Source organism: Aethina tumida, chromosome 1 (genome assembly GCF_024364675.1).
Source record: "Aethina tumida isolate Nest 87 chromosome 1, icAetTumi1.1, whole genome shotgun sequence".
NCBI lineage: Eukaryota > Metazoa > Arthropoda > Insecta > Coleoptera > Nitidulidae > Aethina > Aethina tumida.
The window spans coordinates 40667558-40688982 of record NC_065435.1 but is presented as its reverse complement, the minus strand read 5'-3'; the positions used below and the strand labels follow the sequence as shown (position 1 = coordinate 40688982).

General features: G+C 30.9%; 2 protein-coding genes across 8 annotated transcripts in view; one reads left to right on the top strand and one right to left on the bottom strand.

Moving 5' to 3' along the window:
• The window catches only part of LOC109609657 (ephrin-A4), a 244191-nt gene that overhangs the window by 205901 nt on the left and 16865 nt on the right, over window positions 1-21425 (top strand). Inside the window, exon 1 of one of the 6 annotated variants that reach the window (XM_020026365.2) lies at window positions 8369-8843. The exons of the other annotated variants lie outside the window; for them this stretch is intronic. The gene's annotated coding sequence lies outside the window, so the exon portion shown is untranslated. Of the gene's footprint in view, window positions 1-8368; window positions 8844-21425 lie in introns of those variants that run through there. 6 annotated transcript variants of the gene reach the window in all.
• On the bottom strand, window positions 528-1493 carry LOC109609658 (uncharacterized). 2 transcript variants are annotated; one of them, XM_020026367.2, is made up of 2 exons: window positions 1389-1493; window positions 528-1334 (listed from the first exon to the last, which is right to left on the bottom strand). In XM_020026367.2, the coding sequence occupies exons 1-2, from the start codon at window positions 1440-1442 to the stop codon at window positions 741-743; spliced, it is 648 nt and encodes a 215-aa protein (XP_019881926.2). In that variant the 5' UTR covers window positions 1443-1493; the 3' UTR covers window positions 528-740. The 2 variants fall into 2 exon arrangements, with proteins under 2 accessions (XP_019881926.2, XP_019881927.2); XM_020026368.2 differs by having other exon boundaries at window positions 529-1331; window positions 1389-1487.

Sequence of the window (21425 nt, the reverse complement as noted above, 5' to 3'; positions counted from 1 at the left end):
CAATACGACTAATTTTTTGCCATTATTCGGCGTCGACAATGCGCCGAAACGAAATACACCGTTGTAGGTGAAATATTTCGTTGGTCACTCCGGCCATCAGATGAAATTCATTATATTATTCGATTAATTGCTATGCGAAATTAACTTAATGATTATAATAGACTCGGGATCTGAATGGGTCGAATAAGATTTGTTACTGTAGCACAGTTCTAATCACTCGCAACAATACAACCCATTACTGTGTTCCGGTTCAATTAAATATTGAGATTTTATCACGCTAGGAATTGCAGCGAATTTCTAGCTGTATAGAAAACAGTCCCATTGCTTTTTCCAACTAACATAAAACAACGGGGCTCTGAAATGTTTCCTAGATAACCGAACGGTGTCATTATTAGTTAGTTGGATTTTTTTATTTCCTCCTAGCTTTGTTCCGTCCATTGATTCGCGTTACAATGCGTGTAATTTGTTAATACGACATGTCAACGTTTAACCCACATCTCAGCACTAAAACTCTCGTTTCGGACGTCATGAGTAGTTCTTTAATTTCTTTAATACATGCACAAAATGTGTATAATTCAGTATGAGTGTTCTGGAGCACTGGATTATCACACTGAGGTAACACGGTTGTGTGGATTAATTATTTTATTTCGATTTAAATTACATGTGCAAGAATTTCCAAATAAGTTAGTGTTTAATCTACTAGTGGCCGCCACGGAAATTTACTACACTTCACTGGACGGTTAGTTTTTATAAATAATCTGCTCCCGTCCACACTCCTGCCACCAGCAATCCGAAGACGCGAACGAAATGGTGTCGTAGAAGTTCAGTCCTTCGACGAGGAGTCGTTTCATGTTGCAGGCCGTGAACACCTCCACCTCCACCCGCGACTTCAATCGCACCACGTTCCCGAATTGTATCCCCTGGCGCTTGAGCGCCAGCGACAGTTCCAGCGTCGAGATGCACGTCGGTATGTTGATGAAGGAGACGTAGAACCGATAGTTTTTTTCGTAGAGGTCCAGCCGTTCCATCAGCACGGGCACGCCAAATAATTTGTGGAAGTCTATCTTCTGGAAGTTGTCGAAGTCGCTCTCCAATTTGAAGTTGGCGATGATGCCGCAGCTCGACTTGGTGAACTCGTGCTTGCCCTGGATCGTTCCCTTGACTTGCTGTCGCAGTTTTTGCAAATTGAGCGCCGATTGATCGACCAGCGAGGTTAGATACAGGCAGTACATCAGTTTGGGCACGTCCTGGTGTCTGCGCCACTTGCTGTGGAACCGCCGCCCGTCCGCCCTGGCGGCGTCGTCGTTCGTACCGACGCCTCGTCTCAGTGGCTGCTGAAGGGTTTTTTATGATTTAGCCTGCTCACCCTCTAAATGCCGCCCACTCACCTGATTGAATCCGGTGTATTTGTCGTCGTAGTTTCTCCAAAATCTTTTACTCATGGCTCCGTTTTTTCCTGAAATTATGATAACAAAATCTTAAGTGACGGTTTGTCAGAATTGTCGTTTGACAATTCGACCGTATTTTTGTTTCTTAGCTCCATGGTGATTTTGAGTTTTAGTGGGGCTGCAACACACATGTTGTTCCGTGACCAATTTCATTAGGCTTGTACTTTTTTCTGGCGACCTTTGAGTATATTTCTACGCATATTTCTTACTAATTTCGTTTTCAAACTTGCGTAAATCATTAAAAACTTTTTTTAATGCATTCTTTAATAATTTTTTTCCTTGAACTGAATTTAAATAACAAAATGGTCAAGTGACAAGTGGCAGAAGTTTTTTATCCCTAGTCTAAAGGCCAAATATAAATGATAATAAAAATAGCCTATAACTTTTTTGTTATAAGGTTTGCTAATTTAGCATTGAAATTATTGAAATCTTGAAATATTGTTTAAAAGAATTAATGTTAATATTTTTCAAAAGTTTTCAACAAATTGCATGAGAAAAAGTAGATAAATTAATGCTGAAAATTAACTAGTAGCAATTAGAAATAGTCCATAACTTTTTTTTATAAAGTTTGCTGGCATACAATTGGAATTTTTGGAATCTTGAGATATTGTTTAAAAGAAATAATATAATATATTTTTTTAAATTTCTCAACAAATTATTTGAAAAAAAAACAAGTAAATTGGACTTGAAATTAACATAACATTACATAATCAAATAAAGAATTTTAAAAGCTTTTTATTATAATGGTTCCCCAAAAACTTGTTACGAAGTATAAACATGAAACACCCCGTATGATAATATATAAGTAATATTCCCGTAAATAGTGTGTACACTTTTTAAAATGGAGAAATCAATAAAATTACTCAGTTTGGTGAAAATAAAAGTTCATTACCACGGATTAGGTCTTATTGACCGTCAAAAATCAACACATACAATAAAACATTTTTTCCCGGCCTCGCATTTTTCGGCCACAGAAGAACATATGTCTCAGTTTTTTTTTTGGACCAGAGGTCAATTACGAATCGACAATGGCAAAAATGAATTAGTACCAGTCGAATCACCAATGACAGCCATTCATTCAAGCCCAATCCAGGTCACACATTAATCTAGTTTTGTCTTAAGTTTTTTCCATCGCCGGTTCTTAATTGAGCAACTAAATTAACAATTTGAATACAATATCCACAAACAAAGGTTAAGCGATTAATGGACCTGACGCAAACGCCACGACAAGAAAAACGGAGGCTAGGTGGCCGTAGGTATATCTGCACCAGGTCTATTAAGCGTCCCGGGCTCGCGGGGATTATACATCTGCTTTAAAGGCCAGATGGAGAAGAATGTGTCGCAATCGGAAAAAAATTTATATAACTGAAATGTCATGGAAGAGTGGCTCTTGTGAGGAGGCTCTGTGGCGTGTTGGCTTTTGTGTTATTGTTTGCGTCTAGGGACTGCAAAAATTTCATGTTTACCGCGTGTCCCGCTCGCAAATTTATTATTAGTTGGGGCAAATGCAATTATGCAATTATGCGGTTAGGTCTCCCTGTAATTTAGCGTTTATTTAATTTTTATATTTCTTTTTTTATTGTTGCAGGTACGTCCCCGCCCATCCATTGACTCCGTTCGGTATGTGTGTATTAAAATATCAAACGTCAATTAGCAGTAGAACATTGAGCGGTAGCGAAAGTAATTAAGTAGAGAATTGTGTGGGTTCAGGAACGGATTGGTGCGTTTAAATGGCAAATTTGGTTAATCAAGATTTTAAAATATTCATTAAATAATTTGTTCCAACAAGGTTTAGAAACAAGAGGCGAGTGTGTATTCCTGTTTGAAATGCCTCTGCATTTGTAAATTGATTTTAGTTAAGTTTAATATGCAAATTCCGGTCAATTTGCAATCTTGTATGGTTTTGTGATTCTCATTTCGTCGATTTTAAACACTGTTGGTATTTTAATGGGACATTGTACGACCAGATTATGGTTTTAGTATTAGATAATTCGTGATAAAAGTATAAACGTTATTAGAAAATTTTAAGTATTTTGTTTAAACGCAGGAATTACACATTTCCTGTTGGTATTTTAATAAGTTATTGTTTGATGTGTTCGTAGATAATATTTATTTATCTGATCGGTTAATGTGAAGGACGGGGACAGTTTATTAAGAAGACAGATATCTTTTTTTAATTACTTGATAGTCAACAAGGTCCACAAAATCGCACGATTTGATTTTAATGTTCCCGTTTTAAAACGCCTCCGTTGTTTTTTATTTTAAACGGTAATATGCAAATTATGGTCAATTTGCAATCTTGTATGTTCATGTGATTTTCATTTACTTGATTTTGAACACTGCTGGTATTTTAATGGCGTATTGTACAACTTGATTATGGTTTTAAAATATTTCTTCGGGCTAATAAAAACAGACAGAAATGTGTGTACTGCTTAGAATACAATTCAATTTGAACTTTACTTTTGTATTGTTGGCCGTGCGGAAACAAAATTGCATTTTTAGTGCCATATTAATTTATAACGTTGTTGAGATGTTTTCAAAACAATACCATTAACTGTTACAAAATAATTATTGAGAATGCGGAAATTAATTAACCAAATCTTTCTACTTGATTATTCGTCAAATGTTTCTGAAAATTTAGCTAAATGAAAAAAATATTAATATTAATTATATCAAGCATTTTATAATTGCAAATGAACGATATAAATTATGGGAATTTGGAATTTCACAATTTTAGTAATAAATGTGAGCTGAAATAAAATTATAATTATGCTATTTTACATTATTTTAATGAAAAATTTAATACAAACATAAAATAAAATTATTTCATTTAGAGATGAAAAGCATTAATATTTATATTATATTAACAATAGGTAATATAGGAAAATTAACGTTTAAATGTTTTAAAATTTTAAACTAAAACATTCATAAACAATTGAACTACACAATAAAACATTAATTAAATTTTTTTAAAAAATACAATGTGAAAACTAATTAATAAAAAATTGTGAAATTTAAATTTTAATTTTTTACTGTTATTGTTTTATTTAATTATGCCATCTAACAAACCTTTTAGAAATGTCACAATAAAAATTTTTTATAATACACTGAATTTTAATGTTCAGCTGGAAATGTTTCAAAATGTGTGTTAAATATTTTTTAAAATATGTATTATTTGACCTGAAATAATTTTTAAATTTTACAGTTACAATAAAACAACTAAAAACTAATTAAAAATTATATTAATAAACTAAATTTAACTTATTAATCATCACATTTCTCAGAAAGATAAAATTGACGAAATCGTTTCATGAACAACAATGATTAAGATCTAAGAATATTGAGGTACTTTTTGGAATGTGACACAATTTTCAGAAATGTCGCAGCAAGATATACAGTTAAAATATTTATAATATTACGAACAAATGTTATGGGCATTTTACTGTTTAAATAAAAAGTTTCTTTGCCCATTTACCATCAGACATTTTTGCAGAGATATCAAAAAGTCAAGTCATAGAATATGACTCATAGTTCTTCAAAGGTAAACAATGGTTTCATTAACTCAAACCACATAATATCTAAGAATGTTAAGCTGGTTTTTGAAATTGTACAAAATTTGCAGAAATACCACAATAAAGAATCTAGTTTAAATGATTATAACTATCCATAAAAAAAAGAATTTATTACGAAATATGTGTTAACTTTTATGTTAGTTATGGGGTAAAAAAATTAATAATTTATTAACACACATAATAAAATAAAGTTTTTCTTACTGTTAAAGAATGCCACAATTAATCACTTAATCATTAGTTCTCATCTAGAGAAATGTAGTGTTTTGGAATGTCTTTATCTAACAACCAACTGTTGAGGACGGATATATTAACTAAAAAAAAACTGTAAAAAGATCAAATCACAATTTTAAGTTTAACAGTTCTTGAAAAACTAAAAAAACTGGCACGGTTTTTGGAATTTCTTTGTCTCACCAATATTGGACATTTTTGCGGATATATTTAAAACGTGTCCGTAAAAAGTTCAAGTCGCACTTCTTAAAAGGTGAAAAATCATGAAGTCGAACGACAACGATCTAATACACAAGAATATCGAGGTAGTTTAAGGAATTTCTTTGTTCAACTAACAAGTGTTATGGAGATATTAAGTATATGTAAAACGTAAGTGTTAAGTGTTTGTAAAACGTTCCAGTCACAGGACTTATTTCATTGATTTCTGGAGGATAAAACAGTGGTAGTTTTGATTTAATCAGTTCAACAATTCCTAGACTTGTTGTTTTCCGAATTTCTTCGTCCATTTAATTGTCTGATTAACTTTGAATGTTTGTGGGTGCGTAAAATGTTCAAGTCACAGTTCTCAAAAGGTGAAAAATCATGATCTAATATCCAGGAATACGAATGTTCAACTAACAACTAAGTGCTAAGGACATATTAAGTATATACTAAAATGTTAGTAAAACTTTCTTGTCACAGGTCTTTCGTTGATTTCTGAAGGATAAAATTGTGGTAGTTTTAGGAACTTCTTTGTTCAGTCAATTAGACAATTCCTAGACTTGACCTAAATTGACGGTGTTTCAGATTTTTTTGTCTAATTAATTTTGATCGATTGTGGGTATATATTCAAAATAAGTTCATAAAATGTTCAAGTCACAGTTCTCAAAAGGTGAAAAATCATGGGTTGTAGGACACTATCTAATATCCAAGAAATCTGAGTTTAGTTTTTGGAATTTCTTTGTTCAACTAATAATATATGAAGTGTGTCATATGTTAAAATGTTTGTAAAATGTGTCTTAATACATGGACAGAAAGACACAGGTAACTTTTGGAACCTCTCTATTCAATCAGTATGTGTGTCAATTTAAGATTTAATCAAACGTGTACTGAAAAGTGCATTTATTAATTATTAAAAGTGATCTGTAAGAAGATCAAGTCACGGGTGTAAATCAGTCATAATATTCTATAAAACTGTAAAAAAAATCATTGAATTTTCTTTGTCGAACTTACATTACATACATATTTTTATGTATATATTTAAAAAAGACACCGTAGAAAGCTCAAGTCACAGTTCTTAAAAGTGAAAAACTCATGAACCCGAAGGACACGATCTAAGATCCAAGAATATTGAGTTAGTTATCGGAATTTCTTTGTTAAACTAACAAGTGTTATAGACTTAGTATGAATATATTAAAGTGTTTGTAAAACATTTTAGACACAGGCGTAGTAAGTTCATTGTTTTCTAAAGGAAATATAGAGGTAGTTTTTGGAGCTTCTTTGTTCAATCAATATGTGTTCATAGGTGAATTTATTGAATTTAAGATTTAATCAAGCATGTACTGGAAAGTTCATGTATTAATTAACAAATATAATCTATGAGCAGATTAAATCACAGGTGTAAATTCAACCAGTCTTGATATTGTAGAAAATTGTACAGTCTTAGGATTTTCTTTGTCCTACTAACATTACACAGTTTTGTGCATATATTTAAGACGTGCCCATAAAAAGTTCAAGTCACAGTTCTTAAAAGGCAAAAAATCATGAACTCAAACGACAACGACCTAATATCCAAGAAATTTCTTTGTTCAACTAACAAGTGTTATAGACATATTACGAATATATTAATGTGTTTGTAAAACATTTTAGGCACAGGCATAAGTTCATTGTTTTCTAGATGAGAGGATAGAGGCAGTTTTTGGAACTTCTTTGTTCAACCAATATGAGACTTGTCTGAAAAATTAATATATTGATTAACAAAAGTATCTGTAAAAATAGCAGATATTTAAAATTTAAGGAGTCTTTGTCCAATTACACATTTTTATGTCACAATTCTCAAAAAGTTAAAAATCATAAACTCGAAAGACACGATTTATTATCAAAGAATATTGAATTAGTTTTCAGAATTTCTTAGTTGAGTTCAACTAACAAGTGTTATTCTCATATTATGAATATATTAAAGCGTTCGTAAAACATTTCAGGCACAGGCTTAAGTTGGAGTGATAGAGGTAGTTTTTGAAACCTCTTTGTTCAATCAATATGTGTTCATAAGTAAGTTTCTTGAATTAAACACTTAATTAGGCTAATAGGTTCATATATTTATTAACATTAGTGTATGTAAAATTCCTGAAAATAATTGTATTTTCTTTGTGGCACATTTTTGTGGATATATTAAAAACGTGTCCGCAAAAATTTCAAGTCACAGTTCTCGAAAGGTGAAAAATCATGAACCCGAACGATAACGATCTAATAACCCAAGAATATTGAGGCATTTTTCGGTATTTCTTTGTTCAACCAACAAGTGTTACGGACGTGTATTACGAATGTAAAAAGTTCCAGTGACAGGCAGCATAAATCCATCGATTTCTACCGGTGGAGGAGAGGTAGTTTTAGGAATTTCTTTGTCCGTCCGTTAAGTGCGTCAGTCGAAATTAAAATCTAATGGGACCTGTGCCGATAAGTACGAAACAGTCCCTAATCGGCCGTGTATTTTCGGGAGAAATATCCGCCAGAGGGGAACGACAGTTTGAAGCAAGAAGGTACGGCAGCCTGTCGGTACGTACGGTCCGAGCGGGGCCGTGTCCGCGTCGTGTCCGTCGATTCCGTGAAAAATTCCTATGCCAAGAGTAATAAATCCGAATAGTTCTGTGGGTAACAAGTAGAATGAGTAGAATGAGTAGAATGAGCGTGGAGCGGCGTTTCGGCATCGGCGGAGCGTCGGAGCGGCGTGCGCGGGACGGGGGGCGAGGGGCAACGGTCGGGGTACGCGGGGGTGTGGAGCGGGCAGGAGGGGAGGGGGGTTCCTGTGCCGGCGGTGCGAGAGAGCGAGACGGCGGGAGGGCGGCCGAAGGCGAGCGAGCGAGAGAGAGGCCGAGTGGAGCGGGGCCGGCACTCCGGCCACGTTACTGAACCTCGTGCTTCCAGCGGCGAGTTCGGCGAGTTCGGTGGCGCACGGGGGATTTCACGTATTCAACGCGCTCCGCTCCGGCCCGCTTGTCGGCTCGTCTCAATCTCAGTCTAGTCAGGTCGGTCGAGTGATGGTGATGCGTGCCCGTTCCAGTCCGCCATTGCTGACAGGGTTCCGCTTGTCTGTTGTGTGAATGTGCGCCCGCCGCTCCGTGCCTACGCTGCTCACGAGGGGATGGTTGTTTTTTTTCCTTCTCTCGTCCCGTTCTACCTGTAAACGCCGTAATGTAATGTGCGTCGGTTGTTTGTGAATTTCGGTAGTTTCAGTTTTGCCGGGGCCCCCCGACGTCACATTTTATCCGGTCCCGTTTTCGCCGTACGCCTGTGAATGATGTAGTTTTGGTTTTGTGCTTGTTCGGCCGATGTGTTTATTTTTGTTTGGGTGCTTTGATTTGCCCGCAACTCGTACATGGAGCTTACATTTTATTCGGTAAATACTAGTTTTTTATTCAGCTTTTACTTACTTAACTACTACTTGTACTATACTTAAATGGAACAGGTTGTTGATACTCTCTTTATTTATTTATTTTTTGCTCAAGTCCCAGACAATTTCCATATTGTTACTCGCTAATATCGCATTCCTGAACGGTCTCCTTTTTTTTTTTTTTTCATTGCATCCCACCAAATTATTACATATCTCTCTCTCTCGGTACGTTAATTGGGCAAATATTTAATTGTATCGTAAAACGTTGACTTCTCTACCTGCAACATAAATTATGTTAATTTTTTTCCCTTCGCTGTAAACCTAAATTCCTAAGTAAACTTGAAACTGTCAACATTTCCATAAATCTGACCTCACCAAATCATAAATTGGAATTTAGGACCATTTACATTTTTAAAACACCAATAAAAAATTTGCCCAAAAAATCGTGGGGAAAACACAAAATTAAGTTGTCAGAACATAAACGAGAGATTAAGGAAATGTTCAAAAAGCTAAATAAATTTATTTAACCTGTAAAAACTAGTTTTGTACGTACATTTAGTATACAAAACTTGAAAATTAATACGTTTCAATACTCTTAAAACCAGAAGAATTGAAAGTACATAAAAAAGATTTCTAAGTTGATATATGGGATCAAAAAGTAGTATGTTAAATATAATTTAAAGGAAACATGAAGATTGTAATAAAGATAAACTTAAAAAAGATTTTAAATACTTTAAAAATAAGAAAAACAAAGAACAAAGAGCAAGAATTTTATTATAAGATAATGTGAGGCAAAAAGTCAGTATGTGAAAAATGTATTACATGTGTATTTACAAAACGTGAACATAAGTAATTAAAATGTTAAACAGTTTGTAATCTTGTAAAACTTAAAAAAATTAGTATATAGGAAAGACCGTTTTGAGAGATGAAGAAAAACAACTGAAAATTATATTAAATTTTAAGAGAAAGCCTATAAAATTTAAGAGAAAGTAAAAATTAAGAACACATAAGGCTATAAATTGGTAAAAAAGATTTTTATTAAGAAGTTCTATGAGTATTGAGAGAGTACCTTATAAATAAAATTTACAAACCGTGAAAATTGTAAGAATATGTTTAATTAAAATGTTGAAATCATATGTAACCGTGTAGTTTTATTGAGAACTTTTCTGAGACAAAAACAAATGTATTTGAAGATCATAAGAATACTTTAAAAAGTGACAATTTCAACAAAAAAGTGTAATTACATTGTTGAAACCTTTTACAATCTAGAAAATATAAAAATAAGTCTACGCAAACAGTATTTGAAAGACGTAGCTAATTAATACAGTATAAAAAATGTGAACATATCTAATTAAAATGATAAAATCTTCCGTAAATTATAAAGGAAACGGGAAAATTAACACAAAGAAAGGGTGCCACAAGAAATAGTTGTGTAAAAAGAGTTTTATTAAGAAAGATGACAATAATTTAATGAAAATGTCTAATTACTGCGTTGGAACCTATTTTAATCTTTTAAAATAAAATATATATATAAAAATAAAAAACATATCTAATTAAAATGATAAAATCTTCTGTAAATTATAAAAGGAAACAGGAAAATTAACACAAAGAAGGGATGTCAGAAGAAATAGTTGTATAAAAAGAGTTTTATAATTTAACGAAAATGTCTAATTACAGCAGCGTTGGAACCTATTTTAATCATTTAAAATAAAAAAATATATATAAAAATAATGAACATACAAATCTAGAAATTATTGTTACTTAAAATAAAATTTTCATTAAGATATTAAATGAGACACAAAAAACAACAAAATTGTAATGAAAGTATGTAATTAACATGATGAATTCTTTTGTAATTCTGTAAGATTTAAAGAAAACAAGAAAATTAAAACAAAGAAGGTGTAGAACTAGGTTTTTTAATAAATTGTGCGACAAAAATTATAATTAACAAAGCACCAAAGTTGTAACGAAAATGTGTTAAAATAAAGAAAACATAAATCCACAAATTACTCAAAAAACAGTTTTATTAAGTACTTAATGTAAGGCACAAAAACAGCAACTGACAGATGTAACTAACGAGTATAATTAAAAAAATGTGAAAATTATGATAAACATAAATGTGTTACTGTAAAATTTAAAGAAATCAAGAAAAATTAATCAAACCAGACAAAGAACAAGAAGTAATTGTTTAAAAAATGATTTGACTAAGTAAGAGTTGATGTGTGACAAAATGCACAATTTACAAAACGTGAAAATTGTAATGAAAATGTGTAATTACCATGTTGAAACATTTTGTAATCTTGTATAATTTAAAAGACACGAAAAATAAAAATAAATTACATATAAAACTACAAATTGTTATTGTTTAAAAAAGATTTTAATTAACAAAAGTTGCGTTAAAAAATGTATAACATGGAAACGTGAAAAAGTTTTTAAAGTAATTATATTTATTTGCGTATGGAATAAAACAAAAATCAATATTTGAGAAGCGCAATACTTAACTCAAAGTCACATAAATACATCAAGTAATTAAAATTTCATGAAAAGACGCAAATTTCCCAGACTAGTAAAATAAAATTCACAAAACTAGTAAAACTTCTTGCTTATTAAAATTATAAATGTTAACACTGAAAGAAAACTGCTAATGTAATTTTCTAATTAATTAATAAACCGGCAATTATTTGTGTTAAACGAAAAATTATAATGACTGAATATGTAAAATATAATTAATTATAATAGAAAATAAATTAATGTAAAATATAATTTGTGCGTAGTTCATGTTTTTAGATAAACACATTATCACCAAGATGCAGTTGTAAAATGTGTGAATGAATGCCTGCGAAGACATGCGGAGAATTACTGAATCCGTGACTCATTTCTTATCGAATTTAAAATTAAAATGCCAACCACTGAACATAATATGTATTTAGAATTATTATTGAACGTTTTCATATAACATAAAGAAAATGTACGTCGATAAATTAACAAACACTCGAGGTAAAATACGAATTGATGGAAGTTTAGGTGGCCATATTGTGGTGTTTGGTGTTGTTGAAAAACAGGAAACGTTCGCTTCGAAAACAAAGGTATTTAATATGTTCTTAGGCCCGTTGGTCCGTAAAGGAAAAAATCATACGGTGCCGTAGAGCAACGCACAAAGAATGTATGATAAATCTTATTATAATGGAATGGGAGAAAGTACGATGTGCCATACTCACGGCTCTTGGCATTTTTTCAAACGTCTTGACTTCGCGCTCGGCCAGTTTTTGATCAATTAAATTTTAAATTGCTCGGCAGGACTCGGCTAGAAGTTTATTATATACTAATTTATATTATAAGTGAGTTTTTGCTAAAACAACGTTAGCTGGAACAATACAACACTTAATTATTATTGAACTTTGAACCCCGCCAGCCAAAGAAGATAATGGCCTGGGGTTAAAAACTTAAAAACGCCGCTTGTACACGGCCATCAATGGATTTCACAATTCATACACATTCGCCAAGATTCGATTCGACGATGTTACGACGTTTAATTAAACGGAACGATTACGTATTTTTTACTTCGTTTTGCTTCGTTTTTACTTTGGGGGTTCGACATATGGCAAATTTTTTCCCTTATTCATCGACTGATTGCCCATAAATTTAAAAACTAAAAAGGGTCCACTTTATATATAAATTAAATATAGTTACACTATTAGTTAAGTTACTATGTATATATACACTGACTGTATATTTAATAAAAAAAGAAATTACAATTATAATCAATTGTTCAAAAATAAGAAAAGCAATTTAACAACATATAAAGAGCAGATTATCTATGTAAACCGCAGAATTACTAAAATATAATTGAAATTTTTAATGAATTAGACGTTTAAAATTGAATTACAATTTATAGAAGAAAAAAAGTAGTACTAAATTTGACAGTAATTTAAGCAAATAAAAGAGATTTTAATTAAAACCAAATGTTCAAAAATAAGAAAGAAAAAAAAAAGATTTTTGCTACAATAAAAAATATTAAAACAACACTGACAAAAATTATGTACTTCAAATAAAGACGAATTTACAATTATAACTGTTCAAACATAAGAAAAATATTTTTTAATAACAGATAAACTGCAGAATTATTAAAATGTAATTGAACTTTTTACTAAAATGGACGTTTAAGTTTGAATTTGACGTTATAGAAAAAAAATAGACGGAATAAATATACTACATTTGGTAGTAATTTAATGAAATAAAGAAATTATAATTAAAAGCCACTGTTTAAAAATAAAAAACAAAAGATTTTTTGCAAGAATAGAAAATTTAAAAAACCTGATAAAAATTATGTATTTTTAACACAAAGAGGAAATTACAAATTATGATAAAATTGTTCAAAATTAAGATTAATATTTTTGTAACAATAGTTAAAATATAGATTTTCTATAGAAACTGCACAATTATTAAAATATAATTGAACTTTTTAGTAAAATAGACGTTTAACTTCGGCTTACAGAAAAAGAAATTTAAAAATAGACAGAATAGATAAACTACGTTGGTAGCAATTTAATCAAAAATGACAAAAATTATGTAACATAAAGAAATTAGAACGTTATAATCAATTGTTCAAAATTAAGGAAAATATTTTTGTAATAATAGATAAAGTACAGATTAAAACTAAACGTTTAGGTTTGAATATCAGCTTATAAAAAAATAGAAAAATAAAAATAGATATGGATAAACTGCATTTGGTACCAATTTAACCAAATAAAGAAATTATAATTAAAAGCAACTGTTTAAAATGAAGAAAGAAAAGATTTTTTCTAAAATAGAAGATTTAAAAAACAAAAATTATATATTTTTAACACAAAGAGGACATTATAAATTATAATCAGTTGTTCAAAATTAAGAAAAATATTTTTGTAATGTTAACTGCAGAATTATTAAAGTATAATTGAATTTTATTAATTAGGAGTCGAAACCATAAAATTAAATTGTTCATTATATAGTTAAGAATCACAGTTTAAAATTTTATTAATTAATAAAAATATTGATGGTAAATATGGGTAGAGTAGAAAAATGGAAAATATATATGATGAGACACTGCATTTAAGTGATAATTTAGAGAAGCTTATATTGTCATAAAAAATTTTAAAAGGTCTTTCAAAGAAAAGAAAAAATTAACATAAGAGAATTTGTCAATTTTGTAGCGTTAATCATAACATCCTCTAAGGGCTAATGTTAAAAAGGTAAAAGATAGATAAAAACTCTTTCTTTTGATACCAAGTTTATCAACCTTTATTCAGCCAAGTTGAAATTATAAAGTTTTAACTTTATCAATATTTAACGTGTACCACCACTTTATTTTAAGAGATATGACCAAAAGATTATAATAAAAAACATGGCAATTTTTCTCAGGATAAATAATCAAATGACTTAAATGCACCTTTATTTGGTAAATTGGAAAAATATATATTTTGGGATAAGTTACAGTTGTTAGAAACTAATATATTCCATGTTTCTTTCAGCCCCATTTTTATATATATATATATATTTATATTTATTTGATTACTAGTTTCTGTGATATGTCTGACGACATTCACTACCTGGCTATCAGGTATACTCATAATAATTTTGTAGTTTCTTTTCAAGATCTTGGTAAGCTAAAATTTTTAGCTGTTTCGAGTGATCGAAGTTTGAGTGTATATATTGGGTAAATAAAATAAATATATTAAGATTCATACAACAGTTTCCGGAAGTAAATATGTAAGAATATGTTTAATAAATAATTAATAATAATAATAAATGAACATTTTTCATGTGTATTGTTACCCGCAATTTGTGCAAATTATCTAAGTGGGCAGTAAATCAAACAAAAAACATGTCGACACACCGCCGCAACATCGGCGTAAATTTGGCCGATGCTTAAAGGCGAGGCCGATTGTGAAATTTTCGGCCCGTCGCCGCCGATGCCGACGCATCATCGGCCCAGCCCCACAGTGTTTTTTTTTATTCATTCGGGGTTCGCCTCGTGACCGCGCGTCGATTTCTCCACCCGAAAACCCGAACGGAACGCACACGCGGGGCCCCCAACTAGATCACCGGCCAACGAACGGCCGGTGGAATGTCTCTTGCATCAGATACATAATACTTTTGCGCCGCGTATTAGTAATGGTTCTCGGAATTTTCGTTTGAAACAAAAGCCTCGGGTTCGTTTTAGCACCGGGTGCTCGGGTGATCTGTCTTTTGCGAAATCGGCATTCTTCAGCGGTCCGACGACGACGGCCGCGGCGGCAACAAACCGTTTCGTGTTCGTTTTTTCGAAAATGTGTCGGGAACTGTCGAAAATTTACTTTTTCCCCGGGCCAGGTACGGACGGAGTATCGGTTACCGGACGGGCGTACCGGCCCGGTGTTGGTGGTGGTGGTCGGATTTTTTCTAATGCGTTTCCAGGTAGTCCGTAACGCCATTAATCAAGTTACGAATTTTCGTGTAGCACTGTCGAATAATGAAACCCCGTGTGTAGGTTTTCAGGTTGTGAACTTTGTTATTAAATTCCTTGCTTGGCAGGTGTACGTACAATATAATGTTGTCGGGCGTCCCTTGTTTGTAATTTTAATAAAGCACAAAATCATAATTCTCACGGGATATATCGCATATTTAAAAATGGATTAAATCATAATTTATCAAATGTATGTCAGAATTCATCAATCTGCATTTTTATTAACCGCCTTTTTTTTGGCTATTTATTTCAACATTTATTGGCCAATATTAAAATTCCCGGTCTGCATATAAAACAGGCAATAAATGAATATTTATGTTAATTAATTGCTTAACATTAATTGTAAATACATAATTAATGGTTTTTTGGAAAGGAATATGCAATAGAAATGCATTTTAAATTGGAAATTATTGTTTTTAGAGCATTGTGTTAAAATAAATTTACATTTTGGTACAAATTTGGGCTAATTATAATTTCAATAATGAGCCTCACACGATACAAAAATATTGTTTTGTTAATTAAAACATTTTTTGCAACAGATATTGTGAGTTATTCGACTTGAAATATAATTTGTCAATTACATTTGTTTTCCATATTTCTCTGCTTTCATTATTCCCTTCAAATATTGATAATTTAAATTTTAATAATGACACCAACTCCAGTTTACCATAAATAATAAATAACGCATTCATCTTAATAAAATATACATCCGCAAAGCAAATTCTGCGGTTTAAAATCCAATAAATTTATTGTTTAAACATAATTAAAAACCGATAGATGACAAACTTCAGCAGTTTGTTTATGACCGTTGAAATTATATTGTGATTGCGGTTTCCTTTATTTTAAAATTTATTATCTAAAATATGCCCTTTAAAATATTAAAAATAAAAAAATACACGCCAAACAAAAATAAATTACAAACTGGTACAATAATAAAAACGTGTTGCGTTGGTTGCATCATAAATCAGGTTGTTCGATAATATTTATTTAAAATAAAAACTACAAATATAATGCTGATAATGCTTATAATTTATAAAACACACTAATGCAAATTCCATAACAATTACACATATGCATATATTTCATATGGTGGTGCTTTGTTTAAACTACATGTCACGAAAACGTGCCTTACCGACGACTGAAATTATTCTAATCGACTGTTTATTTATATATTTTTTGTTGTGACGTTGTTTTGTGTTTTATGGAATAATAGTCGGAAGCGGTCAATCGAATCAGTATGTTTTGTTTGATATACTTAATGGCATTTATGTATATTTTTATTGTTGTACTGATACTGATCTCAGAAAAAATTCTTTTAAGATTGCTTTTTATGTGAGCAAATTATGTTTATTGACCTAACATAGTAACATATTTTCCCCAATGTCTAAAAATGTATCAACTTTTTTTCTGGCCAAAGAACATTCAACAAATTTATTTAGTGTAATGAAATGGGCACATAAATGAATAATTGGACGAAATTACTATTTTTATTGTATCAAAAAATATATTTCCAATAGTAAACAATTTTTTTAATTGGATTGTTATTATCGTTTATACAATTTTTTTAAATACTGTTTCTTTAAATCGACAGAGTAAACCTTTCAATAATGAGTCATTTTGTAGTTTTTAGTTTGTAGTTTTTTACATTGGTCAAAATTGGTGATTTTTATTTTTTAAAAAATCTAAAATACTGTTAAAATGATTTATTAAGTACTCTTCGGTAATCGGACGAAATAATTAATTTTACTGCATAAAAAATATGCTTCAAAAATTATGATTTATACTTTTTTTTAATTTAAAAATCAACAGAGTAAACCCATCAATAGAGAATGTCATATAACGTTGGTCAATGTTAATAATTTTTACTTAGAAATTTTTTTATTAAAGATTTCTTTAATTAATCTTGTGATATTCAAAACTAAGAATAATATAAATATTTTTTGTGGTAAAATTATTTAAATACAAACCATTGTAAGAGTTGTGATTCATTTATTTATTTTATATAAGATTTTATCAACAGAAATGTGAAAAACTTTGATAGTCTGGACAAACATCGACTACCGCAGTTACTTTTAGATTTTTTCTATTTTCAAAATGAGAATTCGTCAGAATTTCTCTATTATAGTTTGAACCATTGTGTGTACAACTACATAAGTTCCTTTCTTTGTACCTTCTCAGAAGCCATGCGTCTTCCATGGGGATATTATTCTCTTCAAGCTATTGGATAATCAATGAGAATACATTGACAGCATCTGCACGTTTGACTTTCTTTACATTTACATCGTCCTCGAACTCATGACTCTTCTACATTTTTAATTTTACTCTCTAAAACTTCTTGGGTTAATTCTACCTGGATTACGACTCTTTATCCCTAAATTAATAATTCCATCATTTCTAGATTATCTTTGTCATCTGAGCCTTCAGCTTGTATAATTTCAGGCCACAATGAAGTACAAGTTTTTCTAATAATTTTTTTTTCAAGCATGGTGAGCACAATGGCTCCAAATAAAATAGAACGTTAAAGTGACTATGCAAAATCCTGAAAATGATCGAATAATGAGGGTGTCCGGATTACTGGAGTATTACAACATATTATTTTATGAAAATCTTCAATTGTTTGTCTAGTAATGAAAATATGCGTTTAAGTTTTTAATTAATAATGTTTTAACGAATATAAAAATAGTGTTTTGTAATAAAAAAACGGTTTGTACATTAGTCAAAGTAATTGTACTAATGACTATCAAAGTAGTTTCTGACTTTTATATACTTTTATCAGAAATTTCAAAGGTATTATTCAAATCACGTTATTAGAGTGCTTCACTTTTATATTTTCCATAAGACTTTTACAAGGATTTAATCAGCCAAAGCCTGAAAATACTGTATAATATTTTCATGGGTGGAACGTGGTGCCGTATAAAATATTACATGTAATTAAATTCCACCGGCATATTATCCTTTTGACACTGTAAATATTCAATTATTGCAGAACGTAGATATTTTATAATATAAAACGGGCGAAGATTAATCCATTAACGTCCGTCGAAAAGAAAAACGAGATAGATAGCTGAGAGGAGAAGAAGGAAAAAAAAAACGAAGAAGCGGAATAAGCAATGAAGCGATCCTTTATCCGCGATGGTAGGAGAATCGAGCGTTAAAAATCCCGACGGAGCACCCTAAAAAAATGTGTTGTGCAGTTTCTTTGTTCGGTGCAGTGCGAAGGTGTCGTAGGAAATTTGCCAGACACTAGTTTTGTTTACCTGGGCCGTGGAGTCGAGAGCACCGGTTCCCCGGTCCTATCGCTTCTTCTCGCCAGGTCCCCCGGCCCCCCCTCGCCGCACTCTTTTCTCGCTCTCGCTCTCCCTCACTCGCCACCGAGGTGTGTGTCTGTGTGTGTGTGTGCGTCTGAATGGGTCTCTCTCCTCGGCCCATTTATTATACGCCTTTTCAGGTCCACTTCTGACACAGATCAAACAATTATTCTAATATTACCGGCAGTGCCGGGCCGCTCATTGTTGAATAGATGCGTTTCGGAATGCTCTTGAGGTCGGCCTTTAGAAAACGAGACTTTATTTTCTTATAATGGCACTCCTGTGTGACTGTGGGACCATTATCTCGTGCACGGATCGGTTTTTGGGGGTTTTCGGGTTGAGCGCGGTCACTTTTTCCACATTAAAAACGTATTAAGTACGGTGGAAACGAAACGTTGGCGGCGGCGGCGGCGGCGCCGAGAACGGTCCCGGGGGATCGGGCCGTGAGCTGCCGCCACCGAAGAAATGCACAAATATACATTTTTTCATCGGGGCAATTTACTTTTTCCGATTAAACTGGCTGAGTGTTCGTTACGCCAATTATTTTTGTCGACCAGCGTTTTCGAGTAGACTTTTCTGGTGGTTTATATTAATATTTATCAAAATTAATGTATTATTCTATTATTTGCTGTATATAAACTGTGTTTTTTTATTGTGGAACTTCACAACAGGTATATAATATATTATTATTATAATATAATAACATATATTATAATAAGCCCAAACAAAATTTTATTAAATCCACTTAATTATTCAATAATCATTGTAATAATTACTGTGGTCCTGATTAATTTTGAACAAAATTTTAGTTTACCATTATATACCATGCGATATTTCAATAAAAACTGTGTAATAATGAAATTGTTGGACCTCAAAATTTCATGAATTTGTAATTTTTTTAAACAACATTCAACATGTTTACAATTTAATTAAATTATTTTAAATATTATATAATTTACTGTTTACTAATAAATGTTCTCGAGTCTCAATGAATTTTTAATCCTATTTCCCATCATTTTTGTATTATTATTAAATAATAAAATTAAATTGCCAGTTGTCGATGATTTTAAAAAAGTAAAACATGATTTAGTTATGTTACTATTTAAACTTTAATAACTGAAAGTAATAAAATATTATAAATTATATAATTTCTTGTTTTCTCTATACATTACAAATGGTTATAATTGGCTAGAAAAGCATAAAACGAATATATTAAAATAAAATTACATTGCACATTGCAGAGGTAAATATATAAATTACACAGGATTGTATAAACAAAAACAAACACATTCCCCATAATTTATTTACGACTCAAAGGATTTTTGTAAAAGAGAAATACCAACACTCTAAATAAGCATTTTATGGCAATATTATAAAGTGACACAAAAGTGTTGTTAAAACTTTTTATTAAATTAATAAAAATTGGTAGTTAAAATTATTTATGTATATATTTATTTTATATACAGAAGAAAATAATTTATTGTGTTACTTGTTGAGAAAACAAATAGAGTGCAAATTATCAATGTAAACTATATAATATTTTAGTTAATTAAGCGTTTAAAATTGAGTTTCTGTCTAGTTAATGGTAATTTAATCAAGTAAAAGTAATTAATTAAAACCAACTGTTCAAAAATAAGAAAGAAAAGAAGAATTTATTATGAACAGAAAATATTAAAAACAACTTTGATAAATATTATTGATGATAAGATATTATTTTTAATACAAAGAAGAAATTACAGTTAAAATTAACTATTGAAAAATAAGAAAAATGTTGAAGGAAGAATAGAAAACATTTAAAACAAGACCAAATATATTAATATTCAATTTTTAAAATACAAAGTTACATCTATTTTTTTTGATCAGTCAATTTTTAACAAAAATATCAAAGTCAATAACCCAAAATAACATAAATTTGCAGTGCAGTTTTAAAAAACTTTGTGACAACAGTTCTAACAAATAGTTTTTGAAATATTTTCAAAACAAAACAATGTAACCAAAAAAGTCAACGATCAAAAGCAAATGTTGGCTTAAAAATGAAGAAGTAGAAAACGCCCTAAACAGCAACACAATGGAAAATTAATTAAATCGACCGATATTCAACTTCAATTACTATATTTCATAAATAGTTTCAAGAATATTAGTATTAATTAAAATGTTTCATGTCAAACAGGATATCGCAATGATTAAACGTCGTGTTTATTCTAGTTTTGCGCATTCAACAAATAGTTGAAATAGTCAAGTGATTTTTTTTTTGTAATTTTTATTGTATGTATTTTAGCTCTTTGTACGAAACATAATTTCCTGATTTATTTCATTTGTGTGGGTATTTTTTTGTTTCACAACAACACAAACAATTCGCTTTGATTGCAGCTGAATCAAATTAAAGTTCATTACGTCGTAAAAAAAGCGGACATTTTCCAAAAACGTTTTATTCATAAATTCCGAAAAACCAGTTCCGACGCCAAACAATAGACACGTCATTATATACTTATTGTAATCAGACGTGGAAATCAATATTTGTACAAAACGATGGAAGGTACAGTTTGACATTCGATAAGACAGACCACTTCCTAAACCGTTTAACGTTGACCAAGTCACAGTGACTCACGGGAAATACGTCAAATATTTAGCTTTTGTTTGGATCCGTTTATGACGAGTCATAAACCAATAACCGAAGCCGAACCTAAAACTTCTTAAATTTTAGATAAACCTAGTTTTATGGCTAACATACAAATCCGTTTTGGTGCTGGTAATATATTATCACCATTATAATCAAGAATCATTTGCCTACTTCCTACA

Bases quoted from the DNA above. Each gene is read 5' to 3' on its own strand.
- LOC109609658 (XM_020026367.2), bottom strand. From the start codon at position 1,442: ATGAGTAAAAGATTTTGGAGAAACTACGACGACAAATACACCGGATTC. The intron at 1,335-1,388 runs GTGAGTGGGCGG...AAAACCCTTCAG, and splicing joins AATACACCGGATTCAATCAG to CAGCCACTGAGACGAGGCGT.